Source organism: Heptranchias perlo, chromosome 21 (assembly GCF_035084215.1).
Source record: "Heptranchias perlo isolate sHepPer1 chromosome 21, sHepPer1.hap1, whole genome shotgun sequence".
NCBI classification, from domain to species: domain Eukaryota; kingdom Metazoa; phylum Chordata; class Chondrichthyes; order Hexanchiformes; family Hexanchidae; genus Heptranchias; species Heptranchias perlo.
The window spans coordinates 48,250,488-48,274,186 of record NC_090345.1 but is presented as its reverse complement, the minus strand read 5'-3'; the positions used below and the strand labels follow the sequence as shown (position 1 = coordinate 48,274,186).

Sequence of the window (23,699 nt, the reverse complement as noted above, 5' to 3'; positions counted from 1 at the left end):
TCCCCAGTTCACGGTGGTACGCCTCCCCCGTCCCCAGTTCACGGTGGTAAACCTCCCCCGTCCCCAGTTCACGGTGGTAAACCTCCCCCGTCCCCAGTTCACGGTGGTAAACCTCCCCCCTCCCCAGTTCACGGTGGTAAACCTCCCCCCTCCCCAGTTCACGGTGGTACGCCTCTCCCCCTTTCAAATTTACTCTGGTGCTCTTTCACCCCCACCCCAATGGAGGCTGGCACACATCTCCCTCGATTGAAGAACAGAGCCAGGAGTAGGAGTGAGGGATTGAGCCAGGACTAGCAGTGAGGAATTATGCCGAGAGTAGCAGTGAAGAATATAGTCCAGGAGTGGCACTGAGGAGTAGAGGGAAGTGCAGCAGCGATGAGGCAGAAGTGGGAGCAGAATTAATTTTTGCCACGAATACAGAGAAGTAGACAGTGAGTCCGAAATACTGACTGCATAAAATCCAGTTTGGAAGAACGTGGATCTTTGGTAATGACTGAATTGAGATTGGCTATGATGCACCACATAGTTGAATAGCCTTATGACATTCACTGCCAAGGTTGAAACAGGAAAAAAGCCACAAGCGAGGTACTAGAGAATGATCATTGTTGAACTGTATCCAATAGGAGTCAATTCCTTCATGAGAAATTCTCAGCGATATTACAGTTGTTTAAAAGGTACACTTATCATCATGCGTGATAGTTTTGGGTTTGGGGACATAATTGATGTTGTGGCTGTGGCTATGGCTGCTTTTCAGGCAGAGGAGTTTCTCCAAGGTGTCCTCGTCAATATTTATCCCTCAACCAACAACACAAAAACAGATTATTTGGTCATGTATAATATAGGCCATCAAATAGTGGGAAGGAGATAGAGGAGTAAGTTTCAGGCAAATTGCAGAAAGATGCAAGATAGTAGTGATAATGGGGGACTTGAATTATCCCAATATAGACTGGGATAGTAATAGTGTAAAGGGCAAAGAGGGGGAGGAATTCCTGAAATATGTAGAAGAGAACTTTCTTGATCAGTGTGTTTCCAGCCCAGCGAGGAAGGAAGCAGTGCTGGATCTAATTCTGGGGAATTAAATGGGGCAAGTGGAGCAGGTTTTAGTGAGGGAGCATTTGGGAAACACTGATCACAATATAATTATGTTTAGCATAGTTATGGAAAAGGACAAGGAAAAATCAAACGTTCAAATACTCAATTGGAGTAGGGCAAATTTTAGTGAGTTGAAAAGGAATCTGGTCCAGGTAGATTGGAATCAAAGATTGGCAGGTAAAACAGTAATTGAACAATGGGAGGCCTTCAAGGAGAAAATGGTTCAGGTACAGACTAGACACAATCCCACGAGGAGGAAAGGAAGGGCATCCAAAGCTAGAGCTCCCTGGATGACTAAAGGCATAGAGATTAAAATGAAACAGAAAAAAGAGGCTTTTGATAAATGTTAGGTTCACAATTCAGTAGAGAACCTGGCTGAATAAAGAAAGTACAGGGGAGAACTGAAAAAAGGAATAAGAGGCGCAAAGAGAGTGTATGAGAATAGATTAGCGGGTAACATAAAAGGCAAACCAAAAGTCTTTTATAAACATATAAATAGTAAAATGGTAGTCAAAGAAAGGGTGGGACCGATTAAGGACCAAAAAGGAGATCTTCTTGTGGAGGCAGAGGGCATGGCTGAGGTACTAAATGAATACTTTGATCTGTCTTCACTAAGGAGGATGCTGCCACTGTCACAGTGAAGGAGGATGTAGTAGAGAAATTGGATAGGATAAAAATAGATAAAGAGGAGATATTTAAAAGGTCGGCAGCGCTCAAAGTAGAAAAGTCACCCGGTCCAGATGGGATGCGTCCTTGGTTACTGAGGGAAGTGAGGGTGGAAATTGCGGAGGCTCTGGCCACAATCTTTCAATCCTCCTTAGATATGGGGAGTGGTGCTGAGGACTGGAGGATTGCAAATGTTACACCCCTATTCAAAAGAAGGGAGAGGGATAAACCCAGCAATTACAGGCCAGTCAGCATAACGTTGGTGGTGGGGAAACTTTTAGAGACAATAATCCAAGATAACATTAATTGGCACTTGGAAAAATATGGGTTAATAAATCAAAGCCAGCACGGATTTATTAAGGGAAAATTTTGTTTGACTAACTTGACTGAGTTCTTTGATGGAGAGGGTTGATGAGGGTAATGCGGTTAAAGTTTTGTACATGGGCTTACAAAAGGAATTTGATAAAGTACCATATAATAGACTTGTTAGCAAAATTAAAGCCCATGGGATTAAAGGGACAGTGGCAGCATGGGTACAAAATTGGCTAAGGTACAGAAAGCAGAGAGTAGTGGTGAAGGGTTGTTTTTCAGACTGGAAGGAAGTATACAGTGGTGTTCCCCAGAGATCAGTATTAGGACCACTGCTCTTTTTGATATATATTAATGATCTGGACTTGGGTATCGAGGGTATAATTTCAAAGTTTGCAGATGCTACGAGATTCGGAAATGTAGTAAACAATGAGGAGGATAGTAACAGACTTCAGGAGGATATAGACAGACTGGTGAAATGGGCAGACAAGATGAAATTTAATGCAGAGAAGTGTGAAATTATGCATTTTGGTAGAAAGAATGAGGAGAGGCAATATAAACTAAATGGTACAATTTTAAAGGGGATGCAGGAACAGAGAGACCTGGGGGTGTATGTACACAAATCTTTGAAGGTAGCAGGACAAGTTGGGAAGGCTGTTAAAAAGCATATGGGATGCTGGGCTTTATTAATAGAGGCATAGAATACAAAAGCAAGGAAGTTATGCTAAACCGTTATAAAACACTGGTTAGGCCTCAGCTGGAGTATTGTGGCCAATTCTGGGCACCATACTTTAGGAAAGATGTCAAGACCTTAGAGAGGGTGCAGAGGAGATTTACTAGAATGGTACCAGGGATGAGGGACTTCAGTTATGTGGAGAGACTGGAGAAGCTGGGGTTGTTCTTCTTAGAGCAGAGAAGGTTAAGAGGAGATTTGATAGAGGTGTTCAAAATTATGAACGGTTTTGATAAAGTAGATAAGGAGTAAATAACTGTTTCCAGTGGCAGAAGGGTCGGTAACCAGAGGACACAGATTTAAGGTGATCGGCAAAAGAACCAGAGGCGACATGAGAAAAAATATTTTTATGCAGTGAGTTGTTATGATCTGGAATGCACTGCCTGAAAGGGTGATGGAAGCAGATTCAATAATAACTTTCAAAAGGCAACTGGATAAATACTTGAAGGGAAAACATTTGCAGGGCTATGGGGAAAAAGCAGGGGACTGGGACTAATTGGATAGCTCTTTCAAAGAGCCAGCACAGGCACGATGGGCTTAACGGCCTCCTCCTGTGCTGTATCATTCTATGATTATCTCATTGTTATTTGTGGCACCTTGCTGTGTGTGCAAATTGGCTGCTGCATTTCCTACATTACAACAGTGAGTACACTTCAAAAGTACTTCATTGGTTGTAAAGCGATTTGGGATGTCCTGAGATCGTGAAAGGCGCTATAGAAATGCAAGATCTTTCTTTTTCCTGATCCCACTGTAGGCCAATGAGATCATGGTCAGTTCCACTAGTGCTCACTTTCTGGCTGATACTCCAGTGAGATTCTTTGCTCTATGGCAGTAATAATTTTTTGGGTTCGGCCTTCTCTTTGGCCCTCTAGCCTGAGGGGATTTCCCTATTTTCTGCTGGTGTCTGGATTTGGGCTCATTATACTCCTTTCTGAGCTTATGGGAGAGTAACACCTCGGTGAGGGTGCACATGGTCAGATGAGCTTTACCGAGCTACATTATGGGGTGGCCCTGGCATGGCACAGGATTTTTAAATTCTGTGCTGATTGTTGTCAGCAAACACTGACAAAGGGACAGCAGGGCCAAATGCTGATGGTTGGTATGTTTATGGCACTATTCGAAGAATAGCAGGGAGTTCTCCCATTGTCTTAGCCATAGCTTTCCCTCAGAGAACACCATAAAATAAAAAAGCACAGATGAATTGGTCATTTATCTCATTTGCTGTTTGCTGGTGCTTGCAGTGTGTGAATTGGCTGCTGCATTTGCAACAACAGTAGGTAGTTTCCCAATACATGTTGTACTGTGCGAGAGACCTCGCCAAGGGTGATGGGAAATTTACTCTGATAACTTTGGAAAGTGTACTTTCAACAACAGCAGATTTCTGCTTCAATTCTGAACACAGTAATTTCTGATCAATTCCAATTAATTTGGACTTTAGTCAGCATTTCTAGATATTACTGGTGATGATAAGAAAAGGGTTTGTACACCATCTGATTTTGGCATTCACATTCAATAATTGGTCCAGCCAGCATTTCTGTTACTCTCCTTGTCAGCAGGGTCCATAGATACATCCCACTGAATAATCAGTTGTCAAAGGCACATACTCCACTACTAGACCAGATGGGATCTGATATCCCCACTCCACTAAACCACCAGGAAAAAGGCCATATAACTATCACCTACCTAGCTTTGAAGAGGAAGTGTATTCAGGTGAAATCTCACCTAATGCTACATTTTTATAAAGGAAGGTGTCCAGTGTTATAGTCTGGTGAGATCAGAAATAGAGAGGCTGAGCTGTTAGTTTTGCCAAAGCAAGGGCAATTCTATGAAAATATGTTTTCCGAGGGGACTTGAAACCAGCAAATAACCAACAGTTTTAAAGCTTAAAACACAGTTGGACACTTAAAACACTAGGAGGTTGTGAACGCTCCTTCCATGGCCGTGGCCATCATATACCGACCGATAGTGTGGGAGGGTTTATGGGCTCCCACACCCATTACATGCTGGGATGTAACCAAGAATGCAGAGCGGGAGCTCTGGTCTCCACTGGTTGGGACTGTCTGGAGCGGGGTTTGAACCATTCGCCTTCTGATTCAGGCGGGAATGCTATCAGTAAGCCAGGCTTGATCCAGTTACTAGGAGGGAACTGGCAGACCCTGCAAAGTGCATCAATAGCTGTTCTTATATTGCGTAAGACCCATACTAATGTGACTAGTTACTGAGCATAGTAAAACTACCGGGCCTAAGGCAAGTTCAGAAACTCCATCTTCAGGGCCACTGGTGGGAGTGAGTCCCGGCAGTTTTAAGCTTCTTCTATGTCAGTACCTTTTAATTCAGATTCCAGGATCTTAGTGCCTGTGGGCTGGCTCCTGATATTTACCTTGTTAAATCCATGTTTTCAAAATTCAATTTTACTTGATATTGAAAAAAGGGGAAAAAACAGCTTAAAAGTGGAAGAGAGACTATAAATATAAATAACTAGATAACTAATAATTTATTTACCACAGATGTGTGAGTGTGATAATGTTCCATGAAAACACTGGTATAATAACGATAATTATAAAATAAGAGATACTTAGCGGGGTTTACAATGTTATAGAAACATGACACAAGATACAGGAGTGAATTCACTTTCCTTAATAAAACAGAAACTTTTGAAAATGATATTTTGCAAAGTCAGTGGAGTAAATCTGTCACCGAAAGATAAAAAGAGTTAATTTTAAACTTCACATTGCTGGCGAGGAGCCTCCCCACCAGCTGCCCAGAGTGGAAATTCGGGTAGGACCAAGCACAATTTTCCAATCATTTAAAATCATGGTGCGAAAATCAGGCGCAGGGCACAGCCGAGTTTTTTGATTTGCACTACCAGCTAGCAAGACTACCTACTGACAGAGCGAGGCCCAAAAATTACCCCCAATTACCTCAAAACTAACTTTGCAAACTTTAAAATATTTGCATTATAAATGATTATTTAAGGGGACCCAGTTTAGGTCACACATCATTTTCTGTTTATAACCTGACTGTAAATGATAATTTAACTATAATGGGTTTCGAAGCAAAACAAAAATATGGGGCATTTACCTCACTTCTGGTGTTGGTAATCCTGTCACAATACAATCAAGCTGGACTCTGCTTCCCTCTGCTGCTTCCCTGCTCTTTAGTCGCTGGATGAATCGCGCTGGATTCCCTTCGGTATCTTCAATGTAAACAGGTCTTGATTGGGCTTCGGTTGTTTCAGCTTCTGCTGTTGCTGTCTCAGTACCTGCTGATAGAACCGTGGCCTGTGCTATCTCTTCAGATTCTTCCTTGGGTGTGGATTCGTCGTACGCTTGTGCAGAAAAAGGTACGTGTGTCCTCTCCCTCTCGTCGATAGACCAAGATGAGTGTTGAGTTTGTGAGCGAGTCTTTGCCTGCGCCCTGCTTCGAGAGTTTTTGCCGGTTCTCGGTTTAATCCGTTTTGAACTGGTTGTTTTAAAGAGTGAAGATAACTCCTCAATAAAATCTGCAGCTTTACTTAAATAATCTTTTTTAGCCTCTGTTTCAGTACTGTAAGGGCTGTTCCTTGACTGCTTTCTTAGTTCTTTGTAACTTTCTTTCGAGCTGCTGGGACTTTTGTTGAAATTCTCGTAGTGGTACGATTGATTGTTCTGTTTCTCTGACAAACCTGAGGAAGTTACAGATTCTAAAACTTTTCTATTCCCAGAAGGCTTCAAAGTGTCGTACAAATCTCTGGCGGGGCAGCTTACATTGATCTGCTTTTCATCTTTCTTCCCTTCATGAGAACATTGGGCAATGGCTTGCTGAGCTAAGTTTACACTTTTGTCCAATTCCTCTTGGCTCAAAAATGCAGACAAATCGGGAGATTCATCCTGGCCATCTAAATCCTGGGGAACCCCAGATTTACCGCCATAATAGAAATGCTGCGAGGTAACTTCTGACCTGCTTTTCTCACCGTGCCCTTGATGTATTCGGACTTCAGCTAAATAGCTCTCCCTCAGAAGCTGAGATATGGATGTAGAAGCTTCAAAGTTGTCCTCTTGCATTCTGTCATGAATAAGAAAAATCCAGGTTACAGGTTTCTGCCTTAATAACTGAGCATGGCTAACTGAACCCAAATTCCATTCATTCAGTTTCATGTCATCTTTGGTGTGTTCTAGTTAGAGCTGGACCAGTCACCTTCTGGACCTCATAATCATTAATCTAAGGGTGCATTTACACACAAACTTTAGTGTTGCAGCAAGTGGGATTTAGCTAAGCAATCTTGCTATGGATTTCACTGAAGCAGTGGAAGTGAAACCCTCAGCAGTTGTTCTCACACACGGACTGCACGTCCCAGACTACAGTGTGAATGTAGTCTTCTGTAGTTCGCAGAAGTGCAGTTGTAGGTGAAGTTAACATTTCCTACTGAACATGTTTAACGTTCAAATGCGTTATTATCAAACTGTCAAAGCAATTCAGTTTGGAATGATGACGAATTAAACTCAATACTATAAGGGCCCGAAATTCCGGGAGTTCTTGCCGTCTGTGCAAGTGCAATAGAACGGAACTCCAGGCTACCCATACAGAAGGCCTCAGACTCTGTCCCAAATTGTGGGGCTGGAGTCATTATTATGATTCGGTCGAGTAGTCGCATATGTAAGGGTGCATCAAAGGTAAAACTCCTTGGCAAGCCTGATATAACTGCTGGTGTGAAGCAAGCAGTTTACTTCTCATTGCTGGGCCCCTGAAGTCCTAATTTCTGTCCCCCTCACCAGTGCTGGAAGAGGACCTCACCCTCCAGCAACTGTCTCCGGGGCTGTCCCAGCCGCTCACTAGTGCTGGGTGTTTTATGACACGCAGACCGTATACCTCACTCTCTAACCCAAACAGGGTGTCATTCTCTGTGCTGGTGCTTGGGAGTGATGACTGTGCTTCCTCAGAAGGATTCTCCTCCTCTGAGATCTCTTCTTTGGGGGACTGTGACTACTGAGAAGGACCTAGAGGAATAAGAAAAGGGACAAGAGTTACGATGGCAGTGAGAGGCTGGAAAGTAGCAGATGATGTAGTCATGCTGTGCGATTGTGTGTTTCTCAAAGGTTCATGAAGAGGTGCAAGTAGTAGTCACAGTCAAAAACATTCAGCAGGTCAGGCAGCATCTGCCGAGAGAGAAACAGAGTTAATGTTTCAGATCGATGACCTTTCATCAGAACAGGAAGATGTTACAGATTTAACAGTTTTTAAGCAAATACAGAGCCAGGGAAAAGTGGGGAGAGGAGAGAAAAAAAATCTAGGGAATTCTGGAAGATCACAACCAATGCATCCACTATCTCTGCAGCCACTGCTTTTAGAACCCTCGGATGTAGGCCATCAGGTCCAGGGGATTTGTTGGCTTTTAGTCCCATTAATTTCTCCAGTACTTTTTCTTTACTAATCTTAATTGCTTTAAAGTTCCTCCCTCTCATTAGACTCTTGGTTCCCCACTATTTCTGGTATGTTTTTTGTGTCTTCTACTGTGAAGACAGATACAAAATATTTGTTTAATGTCTCTGCCATTTCCTTATTCCCCATTATAATTTCTCCTGTCTCAGCCTCTAAGGGACCCATGTTTACTTTTGCTACTCTCTTCCTTTTTACATACTTGTAGAAGCTCTTACAATCTGTTTTTATATTTTTTGCTAGTTTACTCTCATTCAATTTTTTCCCTCTTTATCAATTTCTTGGTCAGCCTTTGCTGATTACTAAAACTCTTCCAATCCTCAGGCTTACTACTCTTTCTGGCAACATTGTAAACCTATTCTTTTAATCTAATACTATCCTTAACTTCTCTAGTTAACCACGGTTGGATCATTTTACCCGTGGAGTTTTTATTCCTCAAGGGAATGTATATTTGTTGAGAATTATGAATTATTTCTTTAAATGTTCACCATTGCTTATCTACTATCATATCTTTTAATCTAATTTCCCAATCAACCTCAGCCAACTTGCCCCTCATACCTACATAATTGGCTATGTTTAAATTAAGACCCTAGTTTCGGACTTAACTACATCACTCTCAAACTCAATATGAAATTCTATCATATTATGATCACTCTACCCCAGAGGATCCTTAACTATAAGATTACTAATTAACCCTGTCTCATTACACAACACTAGATCTTAAAATAGCCTGATCCCTGGTTAGTTCCTCGACATATTGTTCTAGAAAACTGTCTTGAATGCATTCCATGAACTCATCCTCCAAACTATTTTTGCCACTTTGGTTTGCCCAGTCTATATGAAGATTAGGAGTGTAGGAGGCTAAAGACAGAGAGGTCAGAGTGGGAGTGGGACAGAGAATTAAAATGGCAAGCGACTGGAAGCTCAGGGTCACTCTTGCGCACTGCACGGAGGTGTTCTGCAAGCGATCACCCAATCTGCGTTTGGTCTCCCCAGTGTAGAGGAGACCGCATTGTGAGCAGTGAATACAGTATACTAAGTTGGAAGAACTATAAGCAAAAGGCACTTTACAGCCTTGCGGCCTCAACATTGAGTTCAACAACTTCAGATCATAACCACTGCTCCCATTTTCTTGGACAACAGGTGTTGGTAATGATTCTGCTGTTGCCATTTACAGCTCCTCTGGATCCATCTTTTGTTTCTTTACCTGTCCCATTACCACCCCCTTTTGCCTTGCACCGTCATCCCTTTTGTCATTTAATCACTCCTGCCCTCCACCCTATCACTGACCTTCCCTTTGTTCTTTCCTTCCCTGTCACCACCATACCCTCCCCACCACACACCCCCCCCACAACCGACTCCAGCGCCCCAACTTTTCCCTGGCTCTGTACTTGCTTAAAAATTGCTAAATCTCTAACTTCTAGTTCTGATGAAAGGTCATCGACCTGAAACATTAACTCTATTTCTCTCTCCACAGACGCTGCCTGACCTACAGATTGTTTCCAGCATTTTCTGTTTTTATTTCAGATTTTCCAGCATCTGCAGTATTTTGCTTTTGTTTTAGTGATCAGACCCTGCTCACATAAGCCCCCAGCCTCAAAATCTCCTATCCTGACAGCTTTTCCAGGGCCACTGATCTCGAGCACTTGCTGCTTCGGCTCTGACACCACCATGTGGTTGGGTGGTCCTGCTCTGATCTTACTCCTCTCCTTGGTGTTGTGTGCTGCCTTGTCCTGCAGAAAAGGCGAGAGTCTCATACAAAAGGACAGTGCTATTGTGCGGGGCTTCTGTTTGTTGTGTATATGCTGAGAGGGAGAAGAAGCAAGAGGCAATCAGGACGGGGAGGTATTGAATTGAAAGCAGGTGTGCGGAGTGTGAAGTAAGAAAGAGCCACTCACCCTCGCTGTTCACAAGAAGCCAATGAAACACTTCCTGCACTGGATCCAGGTCCTGTGGGTGACGCTCCTGGAGCCAACAACCTCAGCAATCTCGCTCCGTGCCCGGTGGACTGGGATTTTCAGGATCCTCCTGCTACTGGCTGGGAAGAGAACCTCCCTCCTCGCCCTGACCTCTTCCAGCAGGAGCTCCAGGGAGGCCTCAGAAAACCTGGGGCTTGCCTGTGACTCATGCTGACTCAGTTTCTTGCTGCACCAGTCCAACAGCGAAATCTTGCGGCAGGGAAAGCAAGCTCGCTTTAAGAGGTGCATTCCTGCTTTAAATAGGCCTCTGGCTGACCCGCCGGAAATTGCGCTCTGGAAGTGGGCAGGATACCCGACTGCAATTTTAGCCTGAGGCCTGAGCAGGCGAGCAGTGCTGCCTTTCCCGCCAGGAGCTGCATCGAAGGCCAGAAGATGTAAGCTGCTTTAAGGTTTCCTTGTGGGCTAGCAGGAGCAGGAGTGATCCTCCAGGCCCCACAAGGTAGTGTGCTCAGCCGGGAGGCTGACAAGCTCTGTTCCCTCTAAGCTGCATGCGTGCGCGACCGCGCAGCAGCCTGTTGTGTGCCGCGCACTTCCTCATTCCATCCGCACTGTCCCACCGCCAGTGTGTTCTGTTATTGCTTTCAACACATCTTTTTTAACCTTTGCAGACGTTTTAAAGCTCGGAACCTAACGCACGGTTTACCTAAAGCCTCTCCAATCTAATTGGGCGGCTTTTCTTTTTACTTTTTTTCTATAAACTCAACGTCCTCTACTGTTCCGAGAGGCACGATATTGTTTTATTCAACGCGCAGTCCCGAGGAGTCCCAGCTGGAAGGAAGTGGGGGTGGGGGTGGGGGTGATTGGTGTTAGGTGGACGGGCGGGAAGGTCGGGGGGACGTTCTGTACAAACTGAATTATATGCAGGTTAAAATGGCGGCTTCAAACAGCGGTAAGAACCCGATAAAAAGACTGAGTAGGAATCAATGTAAATCGAGTAAAGGGTCCTCGGCAACGTGGAACGGACTGCATACTGTAGGTACTGTGTCTGCTACGCAGCGGGAAAGCAGTAGTAGCCAAGAGGTCCAAGTCTGCACATGATGGGAAAATTCTATGTCTTTTTTTAAAAAGTCAAATAAAACATTAAACAATTTCAGCTGTTTGAGGGAGGCTGCGCTCTATATTTCTGCAGAAAGAGCCACGATCTCATTCTCGCTCCACTCCAGAACGATAGCCCAGGGCACATGCTCGTTGGCCCAGTTCCAGCTCTGAAACCGCCCCCCCCCCCCCCCCCCCACAATGGCATCTCCTTCAGCTGCCACAAAGCTGCTAATTAAAGGGGCAGTGCTCACAGGGCTGCGCATGTGCGAATCTCTGCAAACAAAAAACGCCTTTCTTTAAAAGGCACAACATCCTCTTTTAATATTCCTCTTTAAAGCTGTCAAACAACTTGAGTGATTTCACTTTTTCTCATTCAAGAAGCAAGTGCATTTTTTAAGGATTCCAGCAATAGTATTTTTAAATAATGATAGGGATGTTGGAATGTATTATTATCAGGACCACTGGTTTACAGTAAGCTTTATACTGTTTTATTACTTAAGACTCATAAGTCCATAAGAACATAAGAGATAGGTGTGGTCTCACCAGAGCCCTGTTCAGCCGTATAAATAATATAAAAATTAAATCAGGTAACGGTTTGAAAGACAATCACCTCGATATGTTTATGTGGATCAAATCTCATCCGTCAAGTGGCAGAGAAGTAAACCTGGACAAAATATATAAACACTGGAAGAGAGGGAGAGACAGAAGAGAAAAATATCCGAACCAGAGACAGTCACCCTCATCTCCACCATCGGGCCCGTCACCGACAGACTCTGGGTCTCAATCAGGATTCCCCTTTCCTCTGGTGACAGTGTTTACTTATGAAATTTCTAGAACCAGTTTTGTTTAATTAAAAATCATCGACAGCTCGCCTTGTTACAATTATCCATTATTTTGTACATTTGTTCTGTTTGTTATTTACCCTGAATAATGTTTCCTAAAAAGATATTTAAAGTTGTGTTTTCTTTTACGGTAGCGCACACGGCCTCTATATCGGTGCACAAACCCTAATTCATTCCACACATGGCCGAAAAAATTAGAGGGAACATTGCCAACAAGCCACATGTAAATGTGGCCTGGTCATTAAAATCGGCCGGACCACGTACTGATGACGGCGTAAGTGCCTGTTACCCGTCTAAGAGCCTCCCACCCCCACCCCAAAAACTAAAATTGACCCCAAAACTCACCCGCCAAAAAGTGGCCATGCTCTCAACTGGTGAGAGTTCCACTGTCGTTTTACAAGGATGCAACGGGTAGCATTTCTGGGGTGGCCTGGGCAGTCCCTCAAATAGGCCCCTTTGACATGTGGGGGTAGATAAAAGACTTTCCTTCTCCTCCAGTTGGAATTTGCTACAAACCCAGTGCAACCGAGTTCCACCGCAAGTTTCGCACTCCTCCAAACATGCAACATAACTCCTTTTCACCTTCCTTAGCCTCAGCGATTTCAGGCCTTAAGCGTTTTGCTGTGCTTTAGCAGTCAGTTACAAGAAGCATGGTAACGTCATGGCTTCAGAAACTAAGTAGGATTTAAATGGACTTCAGCATCAGGAAGTAAAGATAGGGTTTGAAAGAGTTGGTGCAACTGGGCTCTCCAAACCTTGAGGGAATTGAGGAGCAGTTCACTTTGTGGAATATAGATGCACGGGTAAACATTACATACCAGGGGTAATACTGCAATCCTATGCTCTCAGCAGGGTCCATCCTCGCTGGAAGCACAGATTGAAGGATTGGGGGACCATATTGTTGACCTAATTCCAGCTCACACTCCCTGCGAGCACAGCTACCCCACTAGAAGCACGAGATCACAGAATCACTCTTACTGTTCCATCTATCTCTTGTAAGCAAGTGATCTAAATAGCTTCACTTTAGAAATCATTTTTGATTTCTATAAATTTCAGTTTTGGTTAGTTGTTTTTAAATTTGTAAAATTCATTCAATGAAAAGATTCATTCAAAGCAATATTTTAGTCTTAAAAGATACTGCATATAGCGACATGTGACCCATTGTCAGGCATTCTTCAAATGATCTTTTCAGTATGCTTTTTAAATTATAGTAACTTCTGTATGCTGACTTAGTGCAGTGTATATCCAATCTTTTGAAGGAAATTCACATGAAGGCCATCTCAGTGAGGTTTATCCTATACACCTACAAAGCTGAACATTATATACATAAAAACTAAGAGGATGAAAGTTGGTGACACTATATCTGTTATTAGTCAATGTTACTGGTGCATTGACATCGCTCTGGGCTGACCACATGTTACTGACACTCAAACCTCAGAGAACATTGCCCTTCCAACAGAGCTGTTACTGCAGCTGTTGTGTACGTTAATTCTGAGAGCAGATCCCCTAAGCACTAATCTAATTATAGTCTGTGATATCATTTTACAACACAAAAATCAAAGCAGGCCCTGAGTCATCTTAAATTTGCTTCAAACAATGATTAAAAAATGACCTACTTTGTAATTATACTGAATTTTAGAAATGGACCTCACAATGGACTGGGAGATGAGATCATTCTACAAGAAGCCATGATGTCATCTGAATATCTAAAGCATGTGTGTCAGAACACAGCACAGTGTGAGCTTCAAGTCGCTTAACAAGATAAAAATACACCATCCAACGAGCCCTGAGCTCGAGCTAAAAAAAAAACCAATGACAACGTTTAAACAAGATTCTCAGCTTTGGAATCCAGCACTTGTTCCCGTTAAACAGAAGCACAGTGGCCTGGCAAGTTTTTATTCTTCATGTGAGTAACAATTCAAAGAGCATGCTACTTTCAAATATATATCCACCTCTATATACCATTCAAGACATTAACACTGCATTAAACTAATAAAACAATACCTTCTGACTGGCCCAGTGGATGGTGTGATGTGAAAATCTAGCAGTGGCAGTTACCCAGTAGAAGTTGGAGATGAGAGGTGGGACAGCACTGCAATCCTGCAGGCCCTTGGGACAAGAGCAACTAGCAGCCCGGGGCTTGGTTGTGAGTTAACCTTGACGTTGGTGAGATAGTGGTAAGAAGCAATGGGCAACCTGTCACCACAGTACCAGTAACATTTGTCAGCACACTGGGTCCGAAGTTATTTTAAGCAGTCCAGACCATGTGCCTAGGAAATGTTCCACCTCATTGGATGGGAGAGTATGAGTAAACAGATACTAATTTCTACAGCAGCACCTAAGACACTGACTCAAAGCCTAGCCTATAATATTTCTCTAACGGATATTCTAGAAATCTTGACTGATTGATCAGCATTGAATCTAAATGGGAGTGGGGCTATTGTACAGCGCGTTGCTTTTCATTATTTCATGGCTTGGAGTTACTTTTCCATTAACTTGGCTATCAGGTTACCTCCCTGTAAGGTCTAAAAATTAGAATTAAAGATTAATTTCAGAACGAAAGTATGGAGAAAATACACAGGCATTTTTCATTATATTCCCCACTGACAGTTTAACAGGTGGGCTGCCGCTAAAAATAGCAGCTACGTGTCAGTTGCCTTTGTTGCAAAGATGCTTAAGCTGATTTAACGTTCAAAGGAACCTATTTGTACCAGCTAAAGGAAGTTTGAAAAAATTCAAGCTACGACACATCGTAAATTCTAAATTTAAGAAAACAGAACAAACATTTCAAAAATTCTTGTGCGCTTGTATTCCAAAACTGAAGCACTTTTACAGTTTGACTCAGTCGGAAACACTTTTGTTGCTGGATCAGATGATTGTGGGTTCAAGCACCACAGGAGGACCTGGGTTTATGATCGAGGCTGAAACTCTTGTGTCATACTAGAGTGTGGCATTGTGAGGAGTGCCAGCCTTTAGATGGGTTGTTAAATGGAGACCAGGTAGACATTAAGGAGGTAATTGTAACCCAACTCGCTGGGCAGGAAATTGACTTCAATAGAGAATAAAATCAGGCAGGTGTAATTCCAGCTTTGCGCCTGATCCCATCACTTTCAGATTAGGCTAAAATTGCTCCCTAAAAGACTGTAATAGTTACAATGTAGAGCTGGTATTCTAGGAGGGTGAGAACAGATGGACTGAATGGCCTTCTCCTGAATCCTTAATATCTCAATCCAGTAACAAAAATGATATTTGGAAAATTATTTCCTGTTCAATTTTCACCCACTTTGTTAAATAATGGTAAAGTACAAATCACAGGGCAGTTACAAATTCATGAATTTTGAGGTCTCCTGTCCAGCGTAAACAGGGGTGATGACACCCCCGGAATGACTTATCGCCCTGTTGCTGCCGTCGCTGTGGCTGCAGCAACGTTCCTCAGGGCCCACCGCCGGGCGGCCTCAGAGCCCTGAGTCAGGCAATAGCGGGGTGGAAATTCAAGCATGCACCAGAAACCGGGGCCCGAGACTCATCCGAAATTGGGTCTCAGGTCACGTTTTAATAATAGAGGTGAACTGCGGTGCATGCCGCGCCTCCAGAGGCAGCTCGCCCGTCGATGGTCAAATTTGGGATTGCTGCGTCGCTGGTAAGTCGTGGGAGGAGGGTGGAGGAAAGTGCAGTGGGACTGAGCGCGGTCTGGCAGTGACTCGCAGTAGTGCTGTGGAACCTGGAGAGATGCTCTTTCCCTATCATTTCTTCAGTGGCCTCCTTCTTTAGTTTAGGCTGCTGTAGAACTGGAAAAGCATGCTCCACCTAGTTTTTTACACATTTTGCAGAAGGGTTTTGAAACAGACACAGGACTTTTCTTTGCATATTTAAATTGATCGAACGCTGATTCCAGGTGGCCTCCCAAAAACACTGAGGACCAATATAACGGTAGCCATATCGCTGATGCAGATTAGGTGCAGGACCTCGTGCCCAGAAATTGGTATAAATTGCCCCTGTTTTGCATCCAAAGAATGAGCAAAACACATACCAATTTCTACCCAGTGTGTCCAAACAACTTTTACTGTAAGTGGCCCACGGTCAAGTGCCAGGATGTCGGATCAGGCCCACCATATAAAAAGAGTTTGTCACCCCGGACTAGAGAAACTGAGGCTCTTTTCAATAGAACAGAAGTAGAGATCTGATAGAAGTGTTTAAAATTATGAGGGGTTTTGGTAAGGCAAATAGGGGAAAATTATTCCACTGGTCAGTGAGTCAGTAACTATTGAACAAAAGTTTTAAGATAGTCACCAAAAGTATGAAAGGAGGGGTCAGGATAGTTTTTCTTTTAACACACAGAGAGTTGTCAGGACATGGAAAGCCTTACCAGAAACAGTGGTGGAAGCAGAATCCATTATAGCTTTTAAAAGGGAAGTGGATAAATATTTGGGGGATAAAGGATTCGGGAATTGGGTGAAGTGGATAGTTATTTCAGAGGAGCTACCACAGGCACAATGGGCCAAATATCCTTCTTCTGTACTGTAAGATTCTATGATTCCATGACATCCATTGATTATCCTCCATCCACCACTTCAACAACTCTGTCAAAGAATTCTATCAGGTTAGTTAAACATGACCTACTTTTTACAAAACCATTCTGACTCTCCCTGATCAGCTTATACTTTTTCAAGAGTTCACTTACTCTGTCCTTGATAATGGAATATAGGAAGTTATCCCACTAGTGACATTAAACTCATTTAATGGGACAAATCAAGTAAATGTTTTGCTTGATTTGTCCCTTCCCCCTTTCTTGGTGTAATACTTGTACCTTTTATTCCTCTGTACTATCTCCAAATCCAACACGCTTTACAAGATTGTAACTCACCCATCCCCAATTTCCTTTGATACCATTAGGTGAAAACAATTTGGTCCTAGAGATTTGCCTGGCTTCATTCCTGTTACTTTGTCCCTTATAATTTATCTGTTTGAATTAATGTCTGAAAGCTCCTCCCTTTCACTAACCTCAATTCTTCCCTATACCTCTGATAATGAATCCCTCTTTTCCACAATAAAAGTAAAACATTTAGTTAGCACTTCTTCCATGTTCTGATCCTTTACTGTTGTAATTTTTAATGGGCCTACCCACTCCTTTACCACAGATTCTTTTTCTTGAAGAGACAGGGGGCACAGATAGAGGCTGGAAGATATATGGGGCAGAGAGAGACAGGGGCAGAGATGGGAAAGAAAGAGAGAAGAGGTGAACATAAAAGATCAGGTGAAAGATGGATAAGCAGAGAGATTGTAAATAGACAAGTGAAAAGATAGAAATCCATACAAGGAAAGACAGAGGTTCTGGAGAGGCAGAGAGCATGATATCTGAGATATGGGTGAGATTGAGATTGGCAGAGAAATGGGCTAATAGATCAGGGGAGAGGCAGATAGGCATATGAGGTCACAGAGACAGAAGGAGAGAGAGTTGGGGGAGAGAGGTTGTGGCAAAGGGGGAGAGAGATGAGAGATCAATATTGGAGAGGGCTGAAAAATTGCATAGCCAGATTAAGGGACAGACAGAAAGATTGCAGCAGGGAGAGAGAGTTTGGGAACAGAGATAAAGAGACAGAAAGAACAGGGTCAGAATGAGCGAGACACAAAGATCACAAGCCAGAGTATTCACCATGAGCAATGACACAGGACATTCACTAGTCTACATATAAATATTTTCAACTTTTTAAACTAGTCAGCAACTTAATGAGTTGCTATAGTGCCTGGCCATATTCATTCAGATTCATGCTGACTTGAATATTTATTTTTACAAAGGAAACAATGTTGAATTGAATTAAAATCCCACCGTTCCATGAATGTTTTATACATCTAAAGGGCCGCTATTATGAAAGTACAGTCATATAGCAAGGCCCCCTGGCAGCAACCTCACCCTCAAAATTGGCTCTCAATGGTAAACAAAGTTATGTTTTGATGTAAAATATTTCCAGAAAGCATTGAAAACAGTATCTATAATATTTTTTGGGCCTTAAAACAGGCAAATCAACTCATATATCTTTAGTGGCATTACAATTGCTCAGAGGCATCACTACAGTTTTTCAACCAGACAAATGAGGGGAAAAATCCTATATTATTGTCTGAGTAAAAAAAATCCTAGGGGACTATAAACAGAGCACTGAATGCCTCTCAATGGCCTGTCAGACACACAGGCCCCCGGGTCTCCAATGCATGGGTGGAAATGTGACAGGATGGGACTTCTGCCCAAGGATGCTGACCCCATTAGAAATTGTGGGGTCAGCTACTTCACATAACACTGGGTAGGGTGAGGTCATGTGTCCCGCCAACACTGGGGTTGGTGGGTGGCCTGAAGTCAAGTGCACAACATGTTTATTTAAAGGGCTCAGCCAATTTAAAGGGGTGAGGAGGATCTGGCAAAAAGGAATGCAAAAGCAGCTGCAAAGAGGAGGAGAAAAGCGAACATCAAATTTTTCTGAGGCTGATGTTGACGTTTAGCTGTCAGGAATCAGACAAATGGGGGTTGTAATTATTGGAATAACTGAGAAGAAACCATCAAATGCAGCAGAATGGGTCATGTGGAAGGAGGTGGCTGTGGCTGTGGTTATGTATGGCACATCCATGACCACAAGGACTCCCTTGCAGTGTCAAAAGAAGCTTAATAACCTCACTTGGGTAGCAAAGGTAAATAAGTTGTCAGCTGCAGTGCAGAGCAGGGGAGCTTACTGAAATACAGAGAGGCCGATGGTCATTCCTTGCCCCAAATGCCCCAAGTGAGTAGTGCTGTCCCACAGGGTTCAGTTCTGAGGCAACTTCTGTTCACTGTGTCTATCAATAATCTGGATATAGGCCTAGAAGGAGCGGTATCAAACTTTGCAGATGATACCAAGGTAAGAGGTATAGTTAATTCTTTAGACGACCAAAGGAAGTTGCAAAGGAATGTTGATAAGATGGGGAATGGGCTGAAAAGTGGCAGATGGAATTCCATGTCAGTAAGTGTGAGGTGATACATTTTAGTAAAAAAAAAACACAGTAATTATATCTTGAATTGAAGTAGACTCTGTACTGTTGAAGAACAGAATGATTTGGGGGTCCAGGTTTACAGAACCTTAAAGGCAGGGCCTCACATTAATAAGGCTGTAAAAAAAAGCAAACAGAATTCCAGACTTTATCTCAAGAGGTGTAGAATATAAAAGCCAAAAGGTAAGAACTAGCCTATATGAAACCATGATAAACCTCAGTTAGAGTATTGTGTGCAATATTGGGCTCCACACTATAGGAGGAATTTTGAGGCTTTAGAGAGAGTACTACACAGATTCACTGGGCTATGAGGAAATAGAAATACAAAGACTTGAAATATCGGGTCTTTTTTTGTTAGAATAACGCAAATTACGGGCAATACGATAGAAGTGTTTAAAATTATGAAAGAATGGGACAGGATAGATAGAAACAAACTGTTTCCTGTAGTTGAGGGGTCTGGAGCAAGGGGCCATAGATACACGGTTCAATGTAATATATTTAGGCAGGAGAAACTTCTTCACACAGAGAGTTGCGAGGTTAGGGAATTCAATTCCAGGGTTAGCAGCTGAGGCAGAAATTATATCAAAATTCAAGATTAGATTGGATAGGTGGATGGAGGAAAAGGGTGAGAAAAAGTGATTAAAACTATTTGCTGACATGGTGGGTGAACACTAACGTGAACTGGTTGGGCCAAAAGGCTGTTTCCGTGTTGTAACTATGTATTCAAGCAATGCTCTCTCAGGCATCACATGGCACCTTGTCCTTTGCCCCAGAAGCACTGTAGCCTGGCATCACTCACTCATGCCAGTTGTTGCGCATACTGCGATGTGTGCTAGCACATTGAAATGTGGCATTTTAGGTCCTTCTTTCCTTCCACCTATTATTACCATTCATTTCATCAATCCTGAACGATTGTGCCTGCAAGATCTGGAGACTGATGCAGCCAATTAACACAATGGGCTCGATTTTCCCAGGAAATTGCGGGTGTGTTGGGGGCAGGAGGCTCCGAAAATCGGGGAAATCCCATTCTGGTTCGGAGCCGATGTCCGGCGAGATAGTAGTTAAAGAGCCAAATGTACCTTATTGAGGTACTTAAGGCACTTTACTTGTGGCATATTATGTACTTAGAACGATTTTTAACTTACCTGGGCGACTTTCCCACCGCTTCTGATTCATGCCCGGTTAAAACACAAAATCCACCTACCTTTCCACCCTGCTCCGATATCTCCCTCTCCTATCTCCTCCTCTTCACCGCCCCCCCCCCCCCCGATATCCCCCCCCCCGATCTCCCCTTCTTCACCCCCCGATCTTCCCCAACCCCCCCGATCTTCCACTCTCCCCCCCGATCTTCCAATCTCCCCCCCCCATCACGTTACAGCTCCTTTCAATCAGACTGGCTGCTGGGTGCGAAACCCGGAGAGCACGTTAATCATCATCAATTACAATGTGATCACATCGCAAGCGGTAAGATTTGTTTATGCGGGTTTGCCATGCGCACCTTCACCAACCCCCCCCCCGACCTACTGCTGCCAATCTGCCACCATTGTAAAATTGAGCCCCATGTATTCCCCCTGCAGGAGAAGGTAGACAGATAATGCTAACATGCAGCATCCTATCAGGGGGTGGAAATGCAGACATCTGCACTCAAAATCATCATGCAGAGGAAGCACTGTCAATCAGCAGAATGCATTCTGGCCATGCAATGGAGAATGGAGATGGGGGAAATCAAGATTTCTTCAGTTGATTCCTGGTCACATCTTTTCTTAAATGTTGCTGTGTATTCTCCAAACTTTCCACCAGCTGTCAGTTTCCTCATAAGAAATCCACAAAGTAGCTGTTTTATAAAATAGCATGCTGGTCAAGCATACCAAAGTTAACAGTAGCATTTTTTCCTCCAGATGCTGCCTGCCAGGAAACAGAAGATAAGGATGGTGATGATGACCAAGAAATTGCAGTCCCCTCTATCGCTGCCAGCATTGCTGCCCTCCCCATCATTCACCCTCTCCCCTGCACTCAGCAGCCTAGAGACATTCACTCGGTTGGGGCTGGGGTGGAGTTTACAGATAGTATAGATGAGGAATTAACATGTAGTGAAACACAGAGCACAAGAAAGGCAGAGGATGCAGGTGAGGAAGTGGCGTCTTATGTAGCTAAGCAGAGGCTTAAGAAATGTTAGCCACTGGCTACAGGGAATCTCAGGGGTCCTGCCATGAAATGAAGCATTAAACACAAATGGAGGTTCTGCACAGTCTCTCGCAAGACGTGCGGTGGGCGGCTGGGATACTGGTGCAGTCCACTGACTTGCTGCGAACCAACATACAAGAGGGTTTCCCATCATTGCAGTGCATCCTGGAGAAAGTGGCAGCTCCAGGAACATCTGCAAACCTTCTCCTGCTCCAGGAGGGATGCAGAGTAAACAGGGCAGCATCTTGGAAGTACTAGAGGATATTTGGTTGGCTCTCTCTCAGGGATCTTCCTACTTCTGTAAGGTCAGTTTTCATGCCGATTGCTGGTAATCAGAATCCTGATCCCAGTACCAGTGAAGTAGCTGGTTGTGTACTGACAAGACAGCAGCAGAGGAGTACTCCATCACCTCCATGGAAAAGTCTTCAACTTTGCAAGACCAGGTTGCCATGGAGCGCATAACAAAGAGTCAGCCTTTCCCATGTCCATTGCAGATCTTGGGGCCCCTGAGAGGGGCCATCTCCATCTCAAGCAGCTCAAAATAGATTGGAGCAGCCGTCTACATCTCAGACCTCAAGCAGCATATAGAATAAGTTTTAGAATAAGACAAAGAAAAGGTCACAAGGGGTATGCACAGTGAAAAAAACAAATATTGTTTTTGTAAATAGTTGCAATAAATCACTGAAATTATTGATGCACCAACTGCTTGGAAATTTTGTAGGTCAAATGGAGAACAGATACTGTGCTGATGTTAAGGCTCATAGTTATGGTGTATTGGCTGGCTGTGAGGAGCAAGGATTTTGCTTAAACTATAAACAGGTTGATGAGAGGAGGCTGCTGTTTGGTGGAGTGAGATCACATAAAAATATTGGTCTATGCATCTGTGAAGATGTCCCAAATGAATTTGACTCTTAGCTGTCTAGCAGCAATAGTCGCTAAGCCTGTTCCATGTTCTTCATGGGCCTATATTTGACATCAGTAACATCATCATCAACCTCTCTGGCATCTTTTGGGACATCTGCCATTAGTCCTTTCTGGATAGCAAAGTCATGAAGCACACAACATGCTACCACAATTTGCAAAAACAGTTCTCGGCACATAATGCAGGACACCACTGAACCTACCCAGGTACCACAATCTTCCTTTCAGCTTGCTCAATTCAAATTCTTGTCTTATTGTGTGCTTCAGCTGCTCCCCTGCAGCATTGGTGCTCATATGAAATGGTATCCCTTGTCATCCAGCAACCATTCAGCCCCTTCCCTCTGCTGTCAAAATAGAGCTGGGACACTGGGCTGGCAAAGTATAAAAGGATCATGACAGTTTCCAGCATATAGTGAATTCACGTCCAGGAGTCTATGGTCGCAAATAACCTGCAAATTTAGGGAATGAAAGCGTTTTTGGTTGATGTAAATATGGAGATTTACATTTGGGGCACCAATGCCACATTGGTGCGATCAATAGCTCCCACAACCACAGAGAAAGCAGCAATTCTGAAAAAAAATTATCGCCCTTGCAGTCATCTGTCTGGGACCACTGTTAAAGTGTATAAACTGAGCTCCTCGGCAAAGAGAGTATTGGTAATTTTCCTTATACTTGAATGTACAGTGAATTGGCAGATCTGGCAAAGCTCCTCCGTGGTTCCCCAGAATGACCCTGTAGCATAAAAGATCAGAGTTATGGTCGCTTTCTCTGCCACAGTCAGAATGTACGTGCTGCAGACTTTGGTTGCAGATCTGACTGCAGTAACAAACAGAGCTCTTTCAAAGCATCATGACTGAAGTGCACCTCTACCTCCTAGAAGGACAAGAGCAGCAGGCATATGGGAACAACACCACCTGCACATTCCCCCCCAAGTCACACACCATCCCAACTTGGAAATATATCGTCGTTCCTTCATCGTCGCTGGGTCAAAATCCTGGAACTCCCTATCTAACAGCACTGTGGGAGAACCTTCACCACACGGACAGCAGCGGTTCAAGAAGGCGGCTCACCACCACCTGCTCAAGGCCAATTGGGGATGGGCAATAAATGCCGGCCTCGCCAGCGACGCCCACTTCCCATGAACGAATAAAAAAAATGTGCAGCCTCCTGACACACAGCTCCCGGGAAAGATCATGGAAAATTTTCCTGGGTTGATGTTCGGCTGGATGGATATTCCCAAGATGGTCATTCCCAGAATGGTCTGCCTCTACTCTAGTGCTGCCTGATTAATCTGGCCTCGCTTACAGTCTCCAGCTGCTACTCTTCCTCCAACATGTATATCATGTAAAGTGGGATTCCCATTGGGAAGGCCATTTTGCTGCCTAATGGTTTCGGTCTTCCCAAAGTTTTTTTTTATTCGTTCATGGGATGTGGGGGTCGCTGGCGAGACCAGCATTTATTGCCCATCCCTAATTGCCCTTGAGAAGGTGGTGGTGAGCCGCCTTC

General features: G+C 43.7%; 1 protein-coding gene across 5 annotated transcripts in view; it reads right to left on the bottom strand.

Annotated features, from left to right (window-relative positions):
- The window catches only part of mypn (myopalladin), a 441,574-nt gene that overhangs the window by 403,112 nt on the left and 14,763 nt on the right, over positions 1–23,699 (bottom strand). For 3 of the 5 annotated variants that reach the window (XR_010966743.1, XR_010966742.1, XM_068002630.1), the window contains exons 1-2: positions 14,079–14,281; positions 5,882–6,844 (exon numbers count right to left, since the gene is read on the bottom strand). Coding sequence is in view for 3 of the 5 variants with exons in the window: in XM_068002630.1 (XP_067858731.1) it covers positions 5,882–6,843 (962 nt within the window). In the remaining 2 variants the exon portion in view is untranslated. Of the gene's footprint in view, positions 1–5,881; positions 6,845–14,078; positions 14,282–23,699 lie in introns of those variants that run through there. The other 2 variants (XM_068002627.1, XM_068002628.1) reach the window with 2 other exon arrangements.